The 23,535-nt window shown below is 39.5% G+C and overlaps 1 protein-coding gene across 4 annotated transcripts in view; it reads right to left on the bottom strand.

The window, feature by feature from the left end:
• RGS17 (regulator of G protein signaling 17) overlaps positions 1-23,535 on the bottom strand; it is a 78,250-nt gene that overhangs the window by 6,000 nt on the left and 48,715 nt on the right. For 2 of the 4 annotated variants that reach the window (XM_074862807.1, XM_074862808.1), the window contains exons 3-4: positions 5,360-5,449; positions 3,196-3,430 (exon numbers count right to left, since the gene is read on the bottom strand). In XM_074862807.1, coding sequence (XP_074718908.1) covers positions 3,196-3,430; positions 5,360-5,449 — 325 coding nt within the window. The remainder of the gene's footprint in view (positions 1-3,195; positions 3,431-5,359; positions 5,450-23,535) is intronic. The other 2 variants (XM_074862809.1, XM_074862810.1) reach the window with 1 other exon arrangement.

Raw genomic sequence — 23,535 nt, 5'->3', positions numbered from 1 at the left:
GTTAAACCCTAAGTCAAACAACACTTAGTTGTTGTTTGAATTTTAACTGCTAGTTGATCTTAGCTTAAAAAGACAACTGAGCATTCAGCACATATATATGTACTAGAGATATTATAAGAAAAACTCATTATTGTATTGCTGTACTGGCAGTTATCTCACTCCAAAGCAAAAGTATATACTATGGCACAAGAGAAGATAATGGAGTTATAAATTGCTGTTGGCTTCATTCATATGAATGAAGTTGCAAATTATTACTGAATGCAGTGCACAAGTAAAATGTAGGAAGCAAGGTCCACAGTGAGCATAAATTAGCATGACGCCATTGAGTAGAAAGTTAGATGCAATGCACAGAGACAAGGCAAAGGAGCTAAAGGTACATGACGCGGCCTAAGACTCTTCTACAGTGCTTATACAGAATCACAGAATCACAGAATCATCTAGGTTGGAAATGACCTTGAAGATCATCTAGTCCAACCTTTAAGCTAGCATTGGCAGTTTCCAACTACACCATATCCCTCAGCGCTATGTCGACCCGACTCTTAAACACCTCCAGGGATGGGGACTCCACCACTTCCCTGGGCAGCCCATTCCAACGCCTAACAACCCGTTCTGTAAAGAAATACTTTCTAATATCCAGTCTAAACCTTCCCTGGTGCAACTTGAGGCCATTCCCTCTTGTCTTACCACTCACTACTTGGTTAAAGAGACTCATCCCCAGCTCTCTGCAACCTCCTTTCAGGTAGTTGTAGAGGGTGATGAGGTCTCCCCTCAGCCTCCTCTTCTCCAGACTAAACAACCCCAGTTCCCTCAGCCGCTCCTCGTACGACATGTGCTCCAGACCCTTCACCAGCTTCGTTGCCCTTCTCTGGACACGCTCGAGTAATTCAATGTCCTTTTTGTAGTGAGGGGCCCAAAACTGAACACAGTAATCGAGGTGCGGCCTTACCAGTGCCGAGTACAGGGGCAAAATCACTTCCCTGTCCCTGCTGGCCATGCTATTTCTGATACAGGCCAGGATACCATTGGCCTTCTTGGCCACCTGGGCACACTGCTGGCTCATGTTCAGCTGGCTGTCAATCAACACCCCCAGGTCCCTCTCTGACTGGCAGCTCTCCAGCCACTCCTCCCCAAGCCTGTAGCGCTGCTGGGGGTTGTTGTGGCCCAAGTGCAACACCTGGCATTTGGCCTTATTGAAACTCCTACAGTTGGCCTTAGCCCATCGCTCCAGCCTGTCCAGATCTCTCTGCAGAGCCTCCCTACCCTCGAGCAGATCAACACTCCCACCCAACTTGGTGTCATCTGCAAACTTACTGGTGTACTCGATCTCCTCGTCTAGATCATCAATAAAGATGTTAAACAGGAGTGGCCCCAAAACCAAGCCCTGGGGGACACCACTCGTGACCAGTTGCCAACTGGATTTAACTCTGTTCACCACAACTCTTTTGGCCCGGCCATCCAGCCAGTTTTTTACCCAGCAAAGCCTGCGATCATCCAAGCCTCGAGCAGCCTGTTTTGCCAGGAGAATGCTGTGGGAAATGGTGTCAAAGGCCTTACTGAAGTCGAGGTAAACTACATCCACAGCCTTTCCCTCATCCAATAAGCAGGTCACCCTGTTGTAGAAGGAGATCAGGTTTGTCAAGCAGGACCTGTCTTTCATAAACCCATGCTGACTGGGCCTGATCATCTGGTTGTCCCACACATGTTGTGTGATGGTACTCAGGATGAGCTGCTCCATCAGCTTCCCAGGCACCGACGTCAAGCTGACAGGCCTGTAATTTCCTGGATCATCCTTCCGACCCTTCTTATAGATGGATGTCACATTGGCCAGTTTCCAATCTGTCGGGACCTCCCTCATCAGCCAGGACTGCTGGTAAATGATGGAAAGCGGCTTGGCGAGCACCCCAGCCAGCTCCTTCAGCACCCTCGGGTGTATCCCATCAGGTCCCATAGACTTGTGTGTGTCTACGTGATGCAGTAGGTCACTGACTGTCTCCTGGATTGTGGGGGGGTCATTCTCCCAGTCTTTGTCCTCTGGCTGAGGAGGCTGGATTCCCTCAGTACAACTAGTCTTGTTATTAAAGACTGAGGCAAAGAAGGCATTAAGGACCTCAGCCTTCTCCTCATCACTTGTTACCATGTTTCCTCCCGCATCCAGCAGGGGATGGATACTCTCCCTGGTCTTTCTTTTGCTGTTGACATACTTATAGAAACATTTCTTGTTATCCTTGATTGCTGAGGCCAGGGTAATTTCCAGCTGGGCTTTAGACCTCCTGATTTCTGCCCTGCATAGCCTCACAGCAGCTTTGTAATCACTGTGAGTGGCTAATCCCTTCTTCTAAAGGCTGTAAACTTTCCTTTTCTCCCTGAGTTGCAACCAAAGCTCCCTGTTCAGCCAGGGGGGGTCTTCTCTGTCGCTGGCTTCTCTTACAGCACCTGGGGACTGCCTGTTTCTGAGGCATTAACACTTCCTTCTTAAAGAGTTCCCAGCATTCCTGGACCCCTATACCCTTCAGGATCGTCTCCCAAGGTATCTTTTCAAGCAGGTGCCTAAACAAGACAAAGTCAGCCCTTTTGAAGTCCAGGATGTCAATTATATACATTTATATATATCTCTATTCCAAAACATGATTTGATAGAGGATGCTTTTTCTTTACTCCAGGTGAAGATCATTTCAGAATTTGTCTGTGTCAGTTTAAGGGTTGAAGAAAATCTTCCATAATTTCCCAGGTATTATACCTTTCATTAGAGAAAATACATGGCCCCCATTCCTGGATTCTCACATAGGAATAACCACTGCAAATTTGGATTTTCTCCCAGGCAGCTGTTGCAGCTGATAAATCTATAATGATTCTGATTTAAATTCCTTAATTTTGGTGCCTTTTCTCCAGAAATCCATTTGCATTACTTACATGATCTCTCTGGCAGGCATGCAGAAGCATACCTATTTCTCAGTCTTCTTTTACTGGAGTTTCTTGAGTCTTATAAAGAGCTTTGAGGTGTTGTGGCCAGTGATGCTAAATGGCTCAGCACCTGTCTCCCTACTTTTTCTGTCCCTTCCTTTCCTGATTTAATGTCCATACTAAGACTTTCATCTGACAGATCAGGCAGACTTTCAGACCCCCATCTGGCAATCCAGGATATAACATTTCTGCCCTGGAATAGCAGAAAATGGAAATGTAACATTTACAGCTTTACCTCTTTTGGCGATAGTATAGAAATGTAATCTTCATATATAAGTCTGGCTTTTTCTTCAATAACTTTCTTGTTCTGTTCCTTCTTTAGATCTTCACATGCAAGCCAGAAAAGCAGGTTCTCCTCACTATACTCTGTTCGAAGAAACTCTCTGAAAAGGTTCCTCCCAGCTGGTGTTTTCATCATCTTGTCAAAATTCTGAGCCCAAGACAAAATTTCATCTGCAGTAGGGTTTTGGCTGCAAAAGTAAAGTATGATTACAAATATGCTTCTATTTTTGTTATAGTGTTTTCATACATTCATCCAAAAATTCTCCTTTCAACTGCACTTTAGTCCACAGTGAAAACTGTAAGCAACAAGGCTTCATCAGTGACAGGGGAATTTTGTTCACTCTTCACTTGTGCATTCATTATCTCAATAGCCTACTAAATGTGTTTAATGTTACGAGACATGCATTTGGCTTTCTACATGTTTTCTACTACTGTTGTTAGCCATCAGACTCAAAGACAAAGTCCCACAACAGCATTGAATTCTTGCCTCTGCAGTTAAAGGAGATGTGATTTGAGGGAGCTGGCAATACACTCTCTTTCATGAGGGGTTTAGATGACACCTGATGTTCCTGCCTGCTTCTGATGGTGTTTGGCCGATCACTGGCTGCCACACAATTTGGTTCAGGAAGGACAAGAAAAACAAAAGGCTCTTGGCAGCCAAGAGCCTACTAATGAGGCCCAACAAAATAGTAATTCAGAGAGCTTTTAAATTAGCATATTTCTCTGTGCTTGTACCTAAGGGTTGCTAAGCTCTCCTCTGTTTGGTGCTATTGACCTGAATGATCATCTATTGGCACGACATGTGATGAATGTTGCTGGCAAAATTGGAGAGAGAAGAAATGAGAAAAAGTCCTTATTCCCATTTTCTGAAGGAAACCTATTTGTGGCTTGTAACAATGGATGTACTGGGTAAGTGATCAGAAGACTAACTTGTGTCACTAATCCATTAATGTGCCAATAAATAGCTTGAGAAGGTAATACTCCAAGTTAATTAACAACAATTCAATATGGTTTCAAAGCTAAATCTGAGTGCTCAACCCCCCTCCTGATAGGATCCAACACAAGAACTTTACTAGCTGTTGTTAATAGCTTCTGTGTAATCATGTTGTACAGTAAGCGACATTTGTCTATATGATTTCAAGTCCATTTATCAACTCCTACTTTGCATGCAAGGAAGACTGGATGATGGGAAGCTATTTGTGATAGCTTTTTGGCAGTCCAAAAGATCTAATAAATGAGAAAGTGTTTAACTTTTAAACTATCCAGCAAAATAATTGAAATAATTGTAATCTGAACCGAAAAGTATAAACATTCAGATCTGAAGGTGAAAAGTCCTCGCTCTGAGAAGAGTGAAAAGAACCTGCTGAGGTGAATGGAGCTGACAATCAACCTGTGCTCCTTTGTTGTCTGTTGGGAAGCTCTCTTCACTACAGTATTTTGTGGAAATTTCTAATATTGTCCTCTCATAAATGACCATGAGTAACAATGAAGACAATGAGTTGTTTAGGTTGTTTTTACCATCAATCATATCCTCTAGAGTTAAGTTTTAATTTACTTTTTATGGATTAGAGAACTCAAGGCCATTGATAAGTTAGCATTTTTCCCAACGCAATAAACATGGGCCCAAGCTTTAGACAGAAATAGAAGCTCTTTCCGTGCACGTTAGCCTGTTTTTCAAGGTATGTGTTTCCTTGGTTAACTACAGTGAAACCATAGTCCAAGCTGTTTTATGCAAGGTAGACATGTTAAAAATCTGACTGTGAAGTACAGTTGAGCCCTGTTAGTTTTTCTTCTTGTCTGGATAAAGAGAAGAAAATGATCCCACAGGTGGCAGACGCTTCTTATAAAGACCCACAGGTCTATGGAACCATCTAAGCACCTCCCATTCTTCTCTGCAGTTCTTCCCCACAAATAAGAAACTTTAAGAAAGCCTGATTTATGAGTGTCTCTGCTGGCATTTCCTTGTCAGGACAGATTTTATTTCCTTTTGTATAGAATTTTTTCTTGAGGAAAAGTCATTAAAAGGACATTCCCAAAGCATAAAAAACAAAGCCATTCTTGATATTAGTTATAGGCAAATTAAAAACATTTACTAGACAACAGTTTGACCAACTTACCATTCTTCTATGACTTGGATACTCTCCATTTTGGTCGTATGTGTTGGCCTTCCTGCATTGTCTCCTCTATCTTCATTCCTAACAGTGAGGCTGCAATGTAGTACAACACTTTATTTTGTCTAGAGAAAGTTAATTTAAAACAATGACTACAGTAATGCAAACTTTTAAAAGATATAAACCTACGTAAAATGTAATTTTTTACTCTTGCCCATAAAATTTTGGAGAGTAAGTTTTGGTAACAACTTTTCCCCTTAATTCTGATGAATGTTAATTAACAGTTGCTATTAGCATGTGTACATTTTTACAAACTCACAGTTTATCCACTGAAAGATGGACACAAACTTAGAGGTCACTTTTGGAATGATTTCACTTAGTAAATTGAGAATATTAGTAACAATAAAGGTAGGGGGGGATAAGAGTATCTGAATTAGATATTTATGAGGCTTTGGTGCCCCACCAGTTCTGGATGGTTGTTCATTCTTTATGAACTTTCCCTTTTTTCTCTCCAGGATACGGTGGCAGTAGATGGCTCAGATACAGAACTTAGCATGTGGCAGCTCCTTATGATTTCTTCCTCTGACCTAAATTTGTTTTTCATTCCAAAAGTAAAACTTACTGGCCTCCCAACAGAAAGGCATCCATTACCCTCCTGTTACCACAAGCAAGGAAAAGAAAGACTTCCTTTATGTAAGGATGTTTTTAATTTTTTTTTTTTCTTTTTTTGAGCTGGTAACTAGCATCACTTATTTTTCTGTAAATATCTTTTTAATTGGATTTGCTTTAGTGGTATCAACTTCCTCTGTGTGTGCTCTGTGTGAATGTTCTGGAACATGGTATTGCCAGAAAAAACACAATTCCTGATAACTACTGAAATAAAACATGTTTTGAATGAAGGAAGTATTCATATAGGAAACCTGGTTCCAAAAATTAAGCTTAAGAAGTGGAACTTAGTAAGGAGATGGAGATTTCCCTTTATCCGGTGTTCCCTACATGTCCAGTTGAGAGAAAACAAGCAACCAAGCAAAAAATCCCCCCTCCCAATCCCAAGTGAACTCATATTTTGAATATTGAATATTCACCATACAATGGTGCTCTCAGTCATCCTAAGTGGCAATATATAAAAATACCTTGGTAGCATAAAGCTTCTCCCTTCCCCACCCCACTAATCTGGGTAACTTCTGCTCAGGTCTAAGAAGAAATCCCAGCTTTGAGACATTTTTAGCACAAATAACCTTTCTTTCTAGCCCCTCTGCATTTATGAGTTTCTTCCACATTTTTTCAAGTGTTGGCTGAGTTAATAGGTGATCTCAAATACTCTTCTGAAAACTGGAAGTTTAAGCTCCCAGGTAATTACAGCAGAGCACATACTAAGACTTAAACATTACAAAGACATACACTTGCAAATGAAGCTGTTTGATACTGGTTGCTCCTTGACTTACCTGCCAAGACCTTAGTTCAGGCCCTTGGTCCTGCTTCCCCTGTTACAGCGTAGGAATGCAGCTCCAGTGCTGCTAAGGTGTTAGGGTGTCATCAACTGCTGCAGGAGAAACAACACATCCTGAACTCTGGGGTTGGCAGGTAAAAAGCCTTTCCATCTCCTCTGACTTGTTGCTCGTCAGTCTATAGAGGGAGCACCCAGGAAAGCCAACGAGAGTTCCGTATACAGGAGGAGAAAAAAAAGGGACCATCCACTTTCTGTCTTGTAATCTTTAAGTCCATACATGTAACTGCTTACGGTCACCTTGTATCTGGCCAGTTGGGAAGAGGGAGAAGCAGGGAAGGCACAAAGCTTCTCTCCCTCCCTCCCTCACTCCCTCTCTCCCTTCTTTGCAGTCCATAGGTAGAGCAGCATTTGTTTCCTCTGCTGGGTGCAGAGATCTGAGTGTCCTTTGGTTCCACAGTAGAGTAACACCATGGAAGGAGGAAACAGCTTGTGTAGGTTGGGAGTGTAACAGGGTTGTTCACCCGAGTCTGTCCAAAAGAGAATGAAGCTGCCTGTTTTCTCTCCTCCATCACATGAGCAGCAACTAAGCTGTACTGAGAAAATTTACTTGTTGGGCAGTAGACATCCAAGGTTTGGATGCTGAGTCTTACTGGAAGTAGAAGGTGACTTGTGAGAGCAGTTAATCTACACTGCTAATTTAATTTGATGTCTGGGATCAAATACTGTTTGTTTTGCTCATGCAAAAGCTCTGCTAAATTTAGGAAACCAACACAGGCTGATGAAGGTGGAATACAAGTAATGAGTGGTGAGCAAGAAAGAGAAATAGGAAAATGGTCAAGAAAGCCATGTTGACTTCATTGTACTTTTTTATCTAAGGAGTAATGGATAGGCCCTACTTTCTACAAGACTACATCTCAGTAAAAAGTTCAGATGGTGGGCCCAGAATGTAGTGTGCAGTTTTCTGGTATCTATACCAGAGTGACACTGCAAGGTACACATTGGGTCCCAATTCTTTCATCTCACCATTCATAGTTGGAGTTCAATGGCTGAAGTTAGTCAGAGTTGCAAAACAGGGAAGACTCTAAAGAAAGAAGTGTTATACTTGGTTGGAACAATTTCTCAAGTTTGGGTATTGTATTTAAAACTGTGCTAAAGTTATAATACGTCTTGGCCTAATTCTGCATTGTTTCCAGCAACAAACACTAGCACTACATTTCAACTTCTATTTATCTACATCTGTCAAGGCTGGAGTTCCATTGGATACATTACTTTTGATATGTTTTTCCTGTGAAAGAAACCATTATTTTTATACAGAAGTACATTCAATTCAGACATGTTCTGTTTTCACTCAAGGAACTGGTTCATGTTTGCTTAGAAAAAAAAATTAAATATTTACATATTTGTGACTACAAAGCTAATTTGAAAGCAGCCTTTAAATAGCTCTGATCACAGTAACAGATTGCTACCTTTTACCTCAAAATGACAACACTGCATTGCTATTTGCTATGTTGCTATCTTCAGTTGAAAATACCCTATCTGTTCACATTTCTCTGTGGAATTCAAGCAGTCCTCAGCAGCAAAGGCACCCTGCATACCTGGAGTTGGTGTCCTTGATACATTATTCCATCATGGAAGCTAGCTGATTTTGTCAGAATTATGCTGTATAGTGTAAAACTAAACTGAGTTAAAGTAACAGGATAAAGATTAACAAAATGTTCTTAGTTAATGCTTTAAGAAGAGGAAATTGCTGATATGCCTCATCAAAAAGTAGTTAAATGAAAGAGAAGTGTTCTAGAGAGACACCTGAGGTAAATTAACATATATGGTGCCATTATTATTTATTAGTTGGAGTACATCCACCAGATACCTTTAAAATTTAGAAATGTAAATTACCCATGATAAAAGCACAACAAAACTACTAATGCATTAGAGTGTCTGGGTTGTCTAAAGGCAAAGTTTAAGTGGAAAGCACAAACACTGGCTTGTTTTCTGTTCCTATGGAAGGTTTGTTCTGCCCACTTTTATGCTGATTTTATTGCTCTGGAGAGTATGGTAAAACGTGCTTCAGTAAACTGAAGTGGCCTGAGCTCGGTGTACCTTTCAAAAATACCTTGGCTTCCTGCCTTCTACAAAACTGATAGTTTCTCTAACTACTGCAACAGTATTATTATGAGTAATTTCTGTTTGGAGTGAGTGCATTTCTATTTCGCAACTTCACAGACTTTATAAGTAAAAATGTTAATGACCAGGGACTACTTGAAGTATACAAATGGAACAAAATATCACATATATGGTTAAACTGGTCCAGGTTCCTAGATGATGTGTTTTTGGAGGAACTACTGGGATTCAGAAAACCAATATTTATTTATTTAGCTACTATTATTTGTCTGCTAATATTCATGTTCAGCAATTAAGTAATTGTTCTGTTGAATAATTACTTAGCTAAATCAGTATTGCAGAATACTGGTGCATGGTAAGGTAAAAAAGGCAAGCTAATTGGATAAAATCAAGAGAGTTGGACTAATTGAAGAGCAAAAATCTCACTGACTCTTCCTCCAGGTGCTTCCAGCCAGTTGCTTTAGCCGTTTTTTAAAGTTGCTGAGCATCCCTACTGCTGCACTTACCTTCTAGTGCCATTAAGAAACTGAAAATCATTTAGAGCTTGAACCAGATCTTTCATTCTCTGTATATCCAGTGAACAAATAGTGTCTAACTGCTTCCCAAGGGTCAGATTGTCATGTACCAGTAGCCTAAATCTGGTGAATCAGTGAAACTATTATCATTATGGCAAGAAAACTATGCCATTGTGACAAGTGCTAAATTAATGTTCTGCCCATGCATGGCTAACACCAGTTACTATTCACTCAGCTATTTTCTCAGTTATGTGCATTATATGCAGTATATCATCACAGTATTTTGCAAGTATGTCTGGCATTGAAGACAATGTGATGATTAAAGCCTCTTTCCTTAGTGGTGGTTTTGTGCTGCCATGAAGATAAGATGCAGAAATCAGACTGGAACACTGTGAACTAGTTGGTAGGCTATTGGGTTGCCATTCAGAAGATCTGTGCTCAATTCCTAATTCTTGCCTGAAGTTTGTAGATGCTAGGCCCTGCAGGGCAACAATTATATTTTAGGCTGAACCTGTGTATATCACACAGTAGGGCCACGAGCCATTTAGCCACCTCTGTAACATGAAAGCCTTCCTTGTTCCAGCGCAAAGGCCACATGAAGTCAGTTGCACATATATAATCTAAAGGCAGAATTTGGTTTTCAGAAAGATCCTCTGGATAATAGATGTTCTGACATGTTTCTTTCACTGATCTACCCTTTGAAAGAGTATATCTCACTGGCACTACCCTTCACCCTATCCTACTCCTAGGAATTTTTATTACCATCAGATCAAGAGACAAAATATTTTTAGGTCATAGGTCCAAAAGCCAAGAAGGATATTTTTGATGCTTGAGTCCAGTGTCCAGTACAAGCAAGCTACAGGCAGGACTGCCATAACTTAAATAATGGTGGTTTAGTGGGTGTAGATTAAGTAGAGGCTTAAAAAACCACAACTTCTTCACCTCAAAAACCTGTAAGAGATCAAGATTTAATTGTGATTTTAAAATGCCCCTGGTAGATGATGTGAAATGGCCGTTCACCTAAAATGTTGACAAACACAAGTTGAATTTACCAAATAGGTTCAGATAGGAAATATTTTTCAGGGTCGTTTGGAGAGGAAAGGCCCTCCTTTAAACAAGCAGGTTAGTGCACTCATTCAGGATTTGAAACACACCTCCTGTGGGACTGTGGTGGAGTAGATGTCTTTCAAGCTGTTCTCCTGAAGCTATTCCACTTTGGTGAAAATAATAGAATACTCATTATTCAAGACAGAAACAGGAGACTCTTAACTTAATGGAAAATCATTGTGTAATGAGTACTTTTAAGCATTTTATATAAGGTACAATATTTTATACATCATTGAGGGCAGAGCCTGAAAACAAGAACATATGATTAGTGCATTTTCCTGAAGTGAGGGGAAAGTGGTTTTGAAAACTCTGAGACAAAGATGGGCACCAACCTTAGATCTCTCACCAGCTGGGTAAATACCTTCACTCTTCCATACAAAGTGGTTGTGCCCTGTCTGTCTCCAAGCTCTTTGATTCCTTTACTTTTATTGTGTCTGGCTTAAAACATGATATATGAACAGAAACATATTTTTCCTAGTTTTAATTTGGATGCAGAAAAAGTGCATGCCAGTATCTTTTTCATTTTTGATTGTGGTTCAGTCTGACCAGACTGTCTTCAGTACTGTGGTTCAACAGTCAGTCACTGAAAAATCAATTGTTTGCACAGCTCTCTTCACAAGTGCACTCCTACATGCTGACTCCTACATCTCTGGTAAAAGTCAGAGATGGATGTGGTCCCCATATGCTGTATGATAATGCAACAGACAACTATACCAGTACTCATTAATTTCTTTTATGAAACCAAAGATAAAATTATTTTCTGACACCTTGTTTTTCTGACAGCTGGAATATTTAAGCCTGACAGCAGTGAAAACTAATCAGGGCTGTGTTTGTTTATGAACAGAGAAGCATGATGATTTTGCTGTACTGTACAAAGCAATAATAATGAAAAATAACTGCAATATATCATGATCCATTCATAAAGAATAATACAGCTATGTTAATTTCAAAATCACAAGTTTAGTCAGTAATGCTCTCTTTTATCTCCCTTTTAATGGCACAAAAATAGGCATCCATGAGAATGGAATGTTACACGAACAATATTACCCAAGGATAACTTTTTTTTTTTAAGCTGAGTAAAGGGTAGAAAAGCTGCTCTATCAAAGTTAGGAAAACAATTCAATTTTTATTACAAGAAGTGAATAATGTCCAGGATAATTATTCTGAGAAAAACTAGAGCTAGAGTCATGATTTTTGTGAAGAAGTGATGCCTTACACTAGATATTTTCACAGGCTCAGATAAATTTGCATTAGATCCTTCAGGCCCCTGGCTGTATTAGAGAGAAAGGGGATGCATCAGCCATGAAAGCCATGTGTTGTGATCTCTGATCTCTGAGAATTTATCTCTGTGTAAGAATAACAAGACAGACTAAAGCACTTACTTAAGACTGTTGTAATAATACCTGTATATGCAAAGGATAGAAATGCAGAGCAAACTTCAGCCAAATTAGTGGCACTAATTGAATTCTAGAGCAGACTTGGTATTTCCATATGTCTGCACTGGTTGGCTGTGAGAAACTTTGGAGTGAAATGGTGGTCAAGAGCCTTTGGAGTAATTTACTTAAGTTGATCAGAATCTGGTCTTAACTCAATCACCAAAACATGCTAATTTTTGTTCCAAAGAAGAAACAGATGAAAAAGATGTGAAGGATTTTTTTTTTTTAATTAGTGTCCGTCCTACTTCTTTAATGAGATAAGATTTACAGATCTTTATTGAATTCAGTAAAGAAATGTAGGATGTAAAATTTTATACTGAAAACAAGTTAGAATTTTAGTGAGAAATAGCTACATCTTTCTCTAAGTAAAAAATTAATTCTTTTGAGCTTAAAACTAAATGATAGAGATTGTGTTTAGTAGACTGACACAGGAAAGAAGTCTGTTGGGGAGAAGCCAACAATTACCATAAGGCTATAATCAGCCTACTTGGCAGTGTCCACTGAACCCATAAACTCCTTTCAAAAAGTCCAGGTACCTGTGGTGCTAAGTTTCCTGAGTGCCAGAGTTACATTTGCCCTAGGTGAAAAGATGGTGCAAGAGACATGTACAATCCAAACTGTTTTTAAAACAAAAAAACAAACAAGCATAGACTCCAGCTTGGACTCTGCTGTTTTAGAGTGAAAAAAATATGTGTTTGCAAGGAGAATTTATAAACTTGAGGTCTGATTCTGCAAGCCTTACCTCATGTAAGAAAAAAACCCAAACAAATATTTTGTTTTGTTTCTTTAATACAATGCAAGTATTTGCAAGGTTAACATCCTGGAGATTTTGTATTACAGCTAAAAACCCTCCAATATTTCAAAGCTTCAGATGGGGGAAAGAATGTAGTCACAGACCTCCCAGCTCTTTGTTCATCTTACACTGTGGTCTCATCATTTTGACCTGTGACTATAAAAGCCGCAGTGATAACTGGCTGCTTTTTTTTTTTTTTCCTCATAGGTCACAAAAAAGAAAATAGAAATGAAACAAATGAAAAACAGATGCGTCATTTCTTCCAACAGCTAGAAAACATTCAATTTCTTCCTTTCCAATTTTCCTTGGTGGTATTTTTTCCTCTTGATTCAGTTTGCTATGTTGTAGTGTGGTGTACTTCAGATTTTTTCCCTTTTTTCCATCTCTTTGTTTGAAGAGCATACAGCTGAGAAACAGTCTGTAACAGACGGTTGGGCACTTGTGTGTGCCATGAATGTGCTTTCAACTGAAAAGCTTTAGTGTCTGCTCAGGATCCAGTAATAGTAAATGCAGGCAGACTTCTGGCTCCCATATGCACCTTTCTGCATACCATAAATCCTGTGGGCTAAGGGGCAGCTCAAGGTGGAAATTTTCTGGTCTGATTTTTGCTACCCAGGATGGGTGCAAAGCTGTTTCATGGGCCCTTCCACTTGAGTTTTATAGAGAATGCAGCTGACTAGAACTGAGTTTGTGTTCCACGCAGATGTGACAGTTAATTTACTTCTGAATTGGATTTTCTACAAAATAGTGTTTGTGGAAAAGTTTAAGATTAAGAAAATTTCATAATTTGCATTTTAAAAATAATTATTATTACATTTTAAAATTAAATAACCAGTTGTCTTGGTATCATTCATTGTTAGTAACTGTTATTCTAACTAGTCTTTTGTAAGTAATTCCAGTTAATGTAATCAAATAATAGATTTAAATGAAATTTTGTGCTTAACTTTAAAAAGCTCTTTAGAAGAACTACATTCTGTCATAGCAGATGTTTTTACCGGTAAGCTTTCTGATTACAAGAAAGGAGATTTTCTAATAAGAAAACAGTACATCAGCAAATCCAACAGCTGTAACTCTTAACTTCATGATACCTGGAGTTTATTAGAACCTCATCTCTCAGCATCCCGCAAACAGTTAGCAGCCCCACCTTTTACTCAGGATCACATTTATACTAAGAACTGTGGAGAGAAGCTTGAAGAGCAATGCCTTACATCATCAAAATCCTAAAGCACAGCAAAACCTGCATTTGTTTTCTGGGTTATTATGAAGTATCCTTGCTTCTCTAAACCAGTCTTGAGATTTCTAGAAGACTGACATTGGTGGTATGGCAGTGGAGTGTGTGGACATAGGAATAAAGAGATGTGGTCAAAACTCTCTGTGCCTACACACAGGTATCTTGGCCTGTTCACTGCTGTATTTCTGACACCTGTGCTGTAGCAGCAATCCAGAGGTGACTGAAGGAATTGCTGACAATTCTCTTGTCCTTGTTCTGTAGCACTACTCTTGCAGTACTATTTAGACTTCTCTGTGTGAAAGAATAGCTTTTAGCCCTGTGTGATATTTGAGAGTTTAAAAGGAAATACACTTAAAAAAAATATGGATTAACAGGGTCCTACCCTTCTTCCTCGTGAAAACCTGAACTAAGGTCTGTGAATTCTTTTGTTCAAAGGCTTATGATAAGCCCAGCTAATCATTGGTCAGAGCTGTGAACCTCCCCATGAAAAATAAGACTTCTCATTTCATCTGAGGTTGTATGTTTCTGCCATACTTTGAAGCTGAGGGAGAGCAGGCTGAATTTCTTACTGCTTTTCAGTTGCAATGCTTTCTTAATACTGTACTGGAGTCAGCGTAATTGGACAAAGTCATTACAGAGTCAACTATAAACTGTAAAAGAAAAAGGAGATTGGTGGAAATTAAGGTTTAAGATATCTGGAGCATCTCAGGCTATTAAGGTCGAGTCCGTTAAGACGTTTAGCTCTGTCCTGATAGTCTTACTTATGTTGTGCTACTTCTCAGCTTGAGTAAAAGCAGAATTGAACCCAAGTGATCTAGTGCTTAAGACTATAATCATCTCTTTGTTAATGGGAAGTCTTGGCCAAGATTTTGGAGTTTATGTAAGATCATTATATAAGGTTATTAAATTGCATCCCACATGCCACTGTGAAGGTAGATCATCTTTACTGAAATAAGAATGCTAAACCAAAGTCATAGAGGGATGTGCTCAGTAAAGCAAGTACCTAAAAAGGTTTTAGCAACTCTGCAGTGTTCCACTCTATTCCGTTTCCTGTGTATTTAACAATTTAAAATGGAAGAGATCTAAAATCTGGTAACCTCTTCTGTTTATAAGGGACAGTCGGACTAACAGTCTCTTTTTAAAGCCATAAGTTATATTCTGCTGCTGTATTTTCCATAAGAGTTGAATTCAGTATACATCTGGCAGACAAGCTTTCAAATTTGTTCAAACTCTCTTCCTTTTGGACCCCATGAAGAATTCAAAACCAAAGCCTTGTAGAGTCAAAAATCCACATGTCAGTACAGCTTCCATCATAGATTGCTGTTTGCAGTGTGATCTTTGATGTAATTTTTATACTGATTCTTTCTTCTTTTAGAAAATGTTCAGAAGTGGATTGGTAGTGGAAAAACTAACCTGTTGGAAACCCCCTGAGGAAAAGGACATTCTCCTAAGATGCCCACAAATATATCCAGAAAGGGTCACAAACATTTAAGATCTGAGTTTAGTCTTTACCAAGTTGAACACAGAATCACAGAATGGTTGAGGTTGGATGGGACAGAGCTCTGGAGGTCATTTTGTCCACCCACCCTGCTCAAGCAGAGCCACCTAGAGCAGGCTGCCTAGGATCATGTCCAGATGGGTTCTGAATACCTCCAAGGATGGAAACTCCACAGCGTCTCTGAGCAACTTCCTTTTCCTGACGTTCAGAGGGAGCCTCCCATGTTTCAGTTTGTGCCCACTGCCTCTGGTCCTGTCACTGGGCACCACTGAAAACAGCCTGGCTCCATCTTCTTTGCACCCTCCCTTCAGGTATTTATATACATTGATAAGATCCTCCTGAGCCTTCTCTTCTCCACGTGGAACAGTCTCACCTCTCTCAGCCTTTCCTCATAGGAGAGATGCTCCAGTGCCGTGATCATTTTAGTGGCCCTTTGCTGGACTCTCTCCAGTATGTCCAGGTATCCTGCAATGAAGAGCCCAGAACTGGACACAGTACTCCAGGTGTGGCCACCAGTGCCACAACCAACACATTTACTACAATCATATTTAATGAAAGACTGTGATTGAAGAATATTTTTTGGGGCTACTTAAAAAAAATGTAATGATATTTACACTTCAGAATAACTTCAAATGAAGGAGGGAAATGCTCTCAAGGTCAATGCAGGCTAAAATGTATGTGAAAGAAGACTGGTCCTTTTAATGGACAGCCTTGCTGAACTTGCTTTCCTCCTCTGTTCTTGTGTGACTGATTTAAACTACCTAGCTACAGATATTGCAGCTCAGCAGGCATCCAAAGGCAGATGGAAACTACCAGTGTGCACTGTACTTGAACTTCCAAAATAAAGGACAGTATCTCCCTCAAACTTAGACCAGCACTGAGCAAAAGTTGTAACTGTGCAAGAGAGGAAAGAACTACTGATTTAAAACAATCTGACATTCCTAAACTCTCCTTTTCCTCACATATTTTGTTCTGAAAATCTGTTAGAAAATATGCTTTCTGCTGGATTCTCCTTTAAAGAGATTATATTACTTGTGCATAATAATAGCCACACCAGAAGCTGTTACAACTTTTGGAAACTTTTAGTCCTTTCTAGGGTAATTTTCTGAGATTTTTGTTCTCAGATGTGGAATGTAATTTCTGTATAGGTAAGAAATCCATGGCTTGCCAAAGTTTGCTTGCCAATGATCCCTAATGGAGTGACTCTAGCTTTGTCTCATTACTGTAGACCTGGTTTCTGCTTTAGGCAAGATTCAACTTAAGGGTGTATTTCTCTTGTCAGGTCACCCAACAGATCACTAGTCTCGCTGTCAGCTTTGTTCCTTCCTTAGAATAGTATTACCATTCATATTCCATCTTGTAAAATGGATACATCTAATTACTAGACAATCCGCAGTGTACTTACTCCTGGCTACAGCTATTTTGCAAGCAATTCCTTCATATATTTGAGACAATTAAAAGTGGCAGTTGTCTAGTGTTCAAAGAAATAGGAATTGTATTCTTTGAAAGGGTAACTGGATGAATGAAAGCCCTCCAATCCACTAGCAAGCAAGCCTAATGGTCTCAATTAATTCTGATAAATGGACCTAGTCTCAGTTTCTGTAGTGGCTTTTTTTATTATTCCTGGTTTGCAGAGATAAAAATAGCAACAGTAAAGAATTGAGCCTGATTAGGGTGACTCCTTTGATTCTATAAATTTAGTTGCAGTTTCCAAATGGGAAGAGATGCCTGGGAACATTCATACTAAATTCACATTTTTTCTTTTCAGAAGGTGTTGTAAAGTTCTTCAATTAAAGAGGGCTTCATGTATTTGTAAATTATAATTCCTAACATGATGTTTATGAACACTGTATTTTATTAAATTAGTCTGGACCAAACTAGTTTACACGTATCCACATTACAATCAAATAAGATGAGGGATCTTCCACTTATCTGTCCAACCGACAAACAGGACTGAGAACCGCCATGCCAGTCTTTGTGTATTACAGGCATCTATTTGATGGATGTTAACTGCTGGTTTCCAGATTTTCTGTTAGATGAGGCCCTGAACTTGGAAGTACTTTCAACATGGGTGTCAACAGGAACTGAAGATATCCATTGCTCCATAATGGGTGCTCAGCATCTGCCAGCATCAAGCCCTCAATCAGCCACCTCAGAAGAGCCACAGTTGCCATCGAGACAAATATATGTGCTATGGAATTATTAAGGGTGACTAGACAAGATTCGCATCTCCTTTGCCTTTCTGCCTCACATAATGAATGTCTGACCCACTTTCCTAGTGAGAGGATCTCCATCTTATAAGTGTTATCTACTAGGGGTTCAGGCTTATTTCCATGATACATTCTCTCATTTTTTCTCTTAAAAGCGCTAGACATTTATTCCTGTTTTAACTGACATTTTAAACCGATTTGGAATGATACATGGTTAAAAAATAAACCTTTGTAAGATGGAAATTTTGCTGCTAACAGATTTAAGTAGCCTAATTTTTTCCCTTTTGGCTTGGAACAACAGACTGCATTTATTCTTGCGGATAAAATAGTCTGGTAGTGTTCTCTGGCCCTAAGGCTGAGTCCAAAAAGTCCTTATCCAAAACAGGGTTTCTGCACCTGCAACAGGTCGTTGTCTGAGACTGTGCACTTTGGCACTGGCCAAAATTCTGCCAGGGAATTAACACTTGCTAACAATTTAACTGTATGGCTGATTGCTTGAGCCCATATTAGACCCTGGTCCTGCTTAGTTTACTAGTATAAACAAAGCCAGTGTGTTTAATTGGGATAAGATTTTTTCTGTTGTTTTTGCATGTTAAATATTTAAGTTTTTATTATACTCCACAATGAATAAAGTTGTGAGGATTTGAAAGGCTGCCTTGGAGCCTTTGAAATTATACCATCTATCAACATGCCTTACTTCAGCTTATATTTTGATCTCAGACCCATTTTGACCTTTCACACACTTCTCCATTTCTGTGGTTTTCCACAGACTCCTGAGTTAATACATCTTTGTGTAAATACATAATTGTCAAATTTGCAATAAGGAAACAAAGAAACAGCCCAAACCCTGTCGGGGGAGTTTTCAAAGGCTCCAAACTCCTAAACAGCTGAAAATCACAGCATAAACTGGACTCAGGCATCCTCAGTTTTTTGTTTTTCCTTTTTTCCACAGCAACAGTCAAGCTGTGTGCTGGTGGCAGAAAATCTGTCATGACATTACGAATCTTCCTTCAGCCACTGTTCCGCAGACACCAAGCTGAATGCATTTTGGCACTGGCAGGTGGGAAACGGGCATGAGTGTCAAGGGAGAGCCAAGATACTGATGCTCTGAAGCAATCCATCTTTTAAACAGCCTCTGAGGAGACATCAAGCTGCTTCACCCCAGTGGAGGTGATTCTGCCATTGCTTTCTCTCCCTCTAGTCTCCTCAAGAGCAGCTGTCCCTGAATACACTCTGTGTGCTGTGCCAGGACAGAATCAAGATCATTTTCTAAAGTTAACTAGATTTAGTCTGCTATCTCCTTCTAAGGAGCTACTGTCAGCATCTGATGTGTGGCTGAATTAGAATGAGCTTTGTGTAATCCCAAATCCCCTCTGAGCATGTATTTATTCTTCAATTTAGGAGGATTGCAGTTCTCTTTTTTTGTTTTTTTTTTTTTTTTTTGCATTCCAATTTTCTTTACAGAATTGTTTGCTTGAAATATAGGACTATTTTCTGCAGTTAGACTGATGCAGGTTTCTTATCTTAGTATTATCCATATAGGAATCTATGCATTTTGTTTGTGAAGCTTCAGAAACATTTATTAAAAATTTACTAATATATTATGTTTATGTTCTACCCATTCTCTAAACTGCTTGTGTTATCACAGATGGGCAAAAATGTCAGTAAATACAAGAGCCTCCATCTGTTCTTCGAAATGAAATGACCTTTCAAAGTTTAAAATATTAAGGATAAAATCCTGATACTAGGAAAGCTTGGCCCAGAGAGTCCAGGGTTGGTTTTGATGTCAGTGAGGTTTCTGCCACTGGCTTGTGATAAAAGTTAACAGACCAGCTGCATAAGAAGCTACTGCTCAACTCTTCACATTAGATTTCTGTTTTATTATGGTGAGGAACAAGTTTAACTCATATCTTTGAAAACAGAAAAAATTATCAGTTTACATGGAGTCAGACTCAGTTTATAGTGTTAAAGGTTTCTTCAAACCAGAGTTCTTGGTTGAAAATTAATTTAAAATTACTTATATATGCTGAATGTCTGTGTAGTGTCTTGTGTATCGTTGTGCTTCCACCATGATTTCATGGTAAGCCAGCAGTGCCTTAGTGACTACCCCTTTGCAGACACTTGCTGAAATAAATGCAGTGTGTAGTTTATGGTTTTTTCCTAGAGAACTGCATGATTTTGATTTACTTTGCATGTCCCACAAAGCAATGACCTGCACCAAAGCTGCTTCTGCATGGCAGATGCAGATGTGGAAACCCACTGCTGCTGTGGGAGCTGGTGGCTCATGGTTCCCACCCCTGCTCCTTGTGCTTCACAGGGCTTTGGAGGTAGGTGGCAGGGGGCTGAGAAGAAGAAAGGAGGAAGATAATAGGTGGTGGCTGAGCTTGGAAGTAGGGATTTGTGAGCTGCTTTTTGATGAGGAGAGATGAGATGTATTTGATTAATTTAGAACAGGGCTCCACAGTGACCAAGGCAGGCTCTCATAAGATTTAACAAGTTAGCTTTAAGCTTCCTTTAATTGTTTTTACATTAAATTTTGCTTTTGAAAATTTTATTTCTATCGTCATTTTGGTTTGCTGGTAACATTTTTATTTCCTGCAATCACATCTTACTCTTTAGAAGTAGAGGCAGGAAAAATTATGTAGTTCGCTGCATTTAATATACCTGAGATGCCGTCTAGCATACCTTTGTACCTTGTGACATCATTTATGTAGAAGAAATGCGCTCCCCTCTTTTGAACCGTAGTGCTTCACATTTGCTTCAAAGAGAGGTGCAGGAAGTGGTCAAAGTTGCCTTTACTCACCACCTCTAGAGCTCTGGGATAAGCTGTGTATTGAATCACATCTGAGGTGTGTTTGTATTCTGGCTCAAGGAGAGAGCAGACTTACAGGAATTATTAGGCTAACACTGACAATCTGGCCCAGTGTCACGAAGGGTGCAAGCCCAGAGGTTGGCAAGTCAGGCTGTGATGCCCTGGGAGAGTTGCATAAACAAGCATGCACAGAGCCACCTGTCCCCAGCCTGCCCTGAGGACCTAAACATCCATAAAACTCCAGCAAAATCACTTGCCCTGTCTGAATTATAAAGCAGAGTGAATCTCTTAAATATCATACCCATTAGGAAGACATGCTTCTCCCCTCTGATTTTTTTAACTTTAGAGATCATCCCTTTCTTTTGCTTTAAAGGGAAAAGAAATGCTTTATTTGGGTATTATTTAATAAGCACTGTTAACATAACTTACAAACGTATGAAAAAAATACTTGACAAGCTATTTATTTTTAGAGTGTCTTCTGCTTGTTTTTCCAAATGCTGAGCATTTAGATTTCTTATTTTAAGTAGCTCAGGGAACCTTGAAAAGCCCATATCTGAGAACTAAGTATGTAAATCCTTACCTCACACTCACCCCATGGTGCATTTCAGTGGCAACAGGAATGTGCGCCAGGCAGCTTTCTCTCATGGCCTCATCACTGAGGATATGTGGACTTAAAGACAAGGTGTTTTAAGGCTGATTTTCTAGAATTCACATTCAGGAGCTTGTGTGACAGGTCATATAATGGATTTTACCCAGCTTTAAATTCTACCTGTCAGAAGAACTGGTGATCCTTTCCTAAGAAAGTGCTGCCCATTGCATTGTGGTGATACAGATGATACTGTCCCATAGATGCATAAAGCATGAGTTCCCATGCTAGCTAAGCCTACTATCCCTCAGAATAAATTATTCTCCAGGAAAGAGAGGGAATGTTTTCATCTTTGACCTCTGCAACAGCAAATGATAAAAACGTAAGGAAGTTCTGTCATATCTTAAAATATAAAAAGGCTCAGAATGGAACATCTTTTCCCATTAAATATTTTTTAAAATATCACCTTCTATTTCAGTAAAATAGAGTACAGTAGCCTGCACTTCTGTATTCTGCACTAGACTACAATAATTCCTGATGCACTTTTCCATATTTGCTCTTCTCATGTGTGAAGTTTCGAAAAGGTAAAATGCAGAGAGTTGAGTACATCTGTTTCAGATGTGTTGTCCTATGTGTTCAGGGAGGAAAATACGAATTAAAAAATAGGTTTATGAAAAAAAAAATAAAATTGAAAGCCAAAAATATTTTTCAGAATGAGTGCTTGTGTTTCAAAGACAAAAATTTTCTTTTCTTGCTGAAAGCTTTAACAAAATCCTGGAACCTGAGTGACTCTTTTTGTACCAGCCCACCTCTAGTTTACTCCTAGTATAAAAGTTCTGCTGCAGACAGGCATGGGAAGAAGAATATGGATTTTGTTTTCCACATATTTCAGAACATGTGGCTATAATTTATTGCATTAAATTGTTTTTTGTTTGCATGCTTTCTTTGCTTCCCTCTCCTCCAAACTTTCTACCATAGTTAAATAATATAAAGCAGCCATGACTATGACCCCCGGGGATTATCTTGTGTAGAGTCATGCAAAGCTTAGACACAATTTTTCAATGACAAATTAACACTGAATATGCCAGAAAAAAAATTATTCACCTCAAAGTACTAGAGAGGTGGAAAGTGCAAAAAAACTTTTTTTGGTTTGTTTTTTTCATTTAGACTACCATGCATACTATCTGTTAGGAGGAGGAAAATGTTGAACCCCATAGAGAAAAAATAGTAATATAATTTTAAATTGTCCTTAGAACTGTATCTGTCATCTCATATTCATGGCACAAGTGACAGAAATATCTTCTTGTAAGCCCAAGTCAACCGCTAAACCCATGCAAGGAAAATGTTCCCTTTAATAAAGAAAAATATTTATGTAACGAGGTCATCAGGAAGAAGTTTCAGGCGTAACTCACAGCAGTCATAGGCAAGTTATAAGAACTGGAGGAGAGAGGTTTCTTGCCAAGAGCAACTCTTGTTTACTGCCAAGCTGGCAAATACCCTATCTTCCCTGGCATCTCTTGGGTGTGGGAAACTAGTCATGGAAGGGTCACAAGAAATCAAATGGCAGGCATAGCTTTTGTACAGGGCACAGCTTGGAGCTGCTGGACATGTGAGTACCCTTCTCTCTTCCACAAGAGTCTTCAGTAGTTGGTTTTAATGGTTCCCTTTTAAGGTAAAGTCCTAAAGTTGTGTGATCAACTTCACTTATCCCCTGGAAACCTTTGCGATGTCCCCCAGACTCCCATACTGCTAAGGTCTCTTGCAGGGCAGATGTTAGATGCCTTCTGAGCCTTCTGTGTGTGGTAAAAGGAGAAGGATTATCAGGCAACAGAGTGTGCCACAGCTTTAAAATTCACTGAGCACCTTATGAAAGGAAGAGAGGATAAGAAGATATGACTCCTGCTCTGGGTGGGAGACAGAAGAGGAAACACAGTAAAATTGGCAGAATAGCCAACCTTCCTTTGCTAGCGTCTTGAGAGTTTTTTTGAAGAATGTGATTTATAAGTGTTTGCAAGAGAGTGACGGGCTTCATGTCTGCTCAGGAAGCTGGAGTAACAGACTGTTAAATAAGATTGGGGAGATGAAATAGCAGGCTTCTACCCTTACCTCACCAAGCTGAGCTCAAAACTGTAAAGCCATAGCACCAAACAATGTACAGCTCTCTGGAGAAAGTGTAATCGAAGAAATTATAGACTGTTGTGTTAGGAGCCTTACTGCAAATTTTGCCACTCTCAGGCTATGCAAGTCACTGAAGTTACACCTAGTAAGGAAGCCTTTTCTTCTGTTCTATGTGAATGGTGTTTTGTGGAAGCTTGAGACATAGGGTGAGACTCAGTGTAGCACCTTAGGCACCTGACTGGTAATTATCTGTTAGATGCTTCAGTGAAGCAGTCTTTCTGAAGTAAGTGCCTAAGGTCTAGCCAGTG

This window comes from Strix uralensis, chromosome 3 (assembly GCF_047716275.1).
Source record: "Strix uralensis isolate ZFMK-TIS-50842 chromosome 3, bStrUra1, whole genome shotgun sequence".
Classification (NCBI taxonomy): domain Eukaryota; kingdom Metazoa; phylum Chordata; class Aves; order Strigiformes; family Strigidae; genus Strix; species Strix uralensis.
Note: the sequence above shows the minus strand (reverse complement) of the source record. Positions and strands in the feature narration are given on the sequence as shown.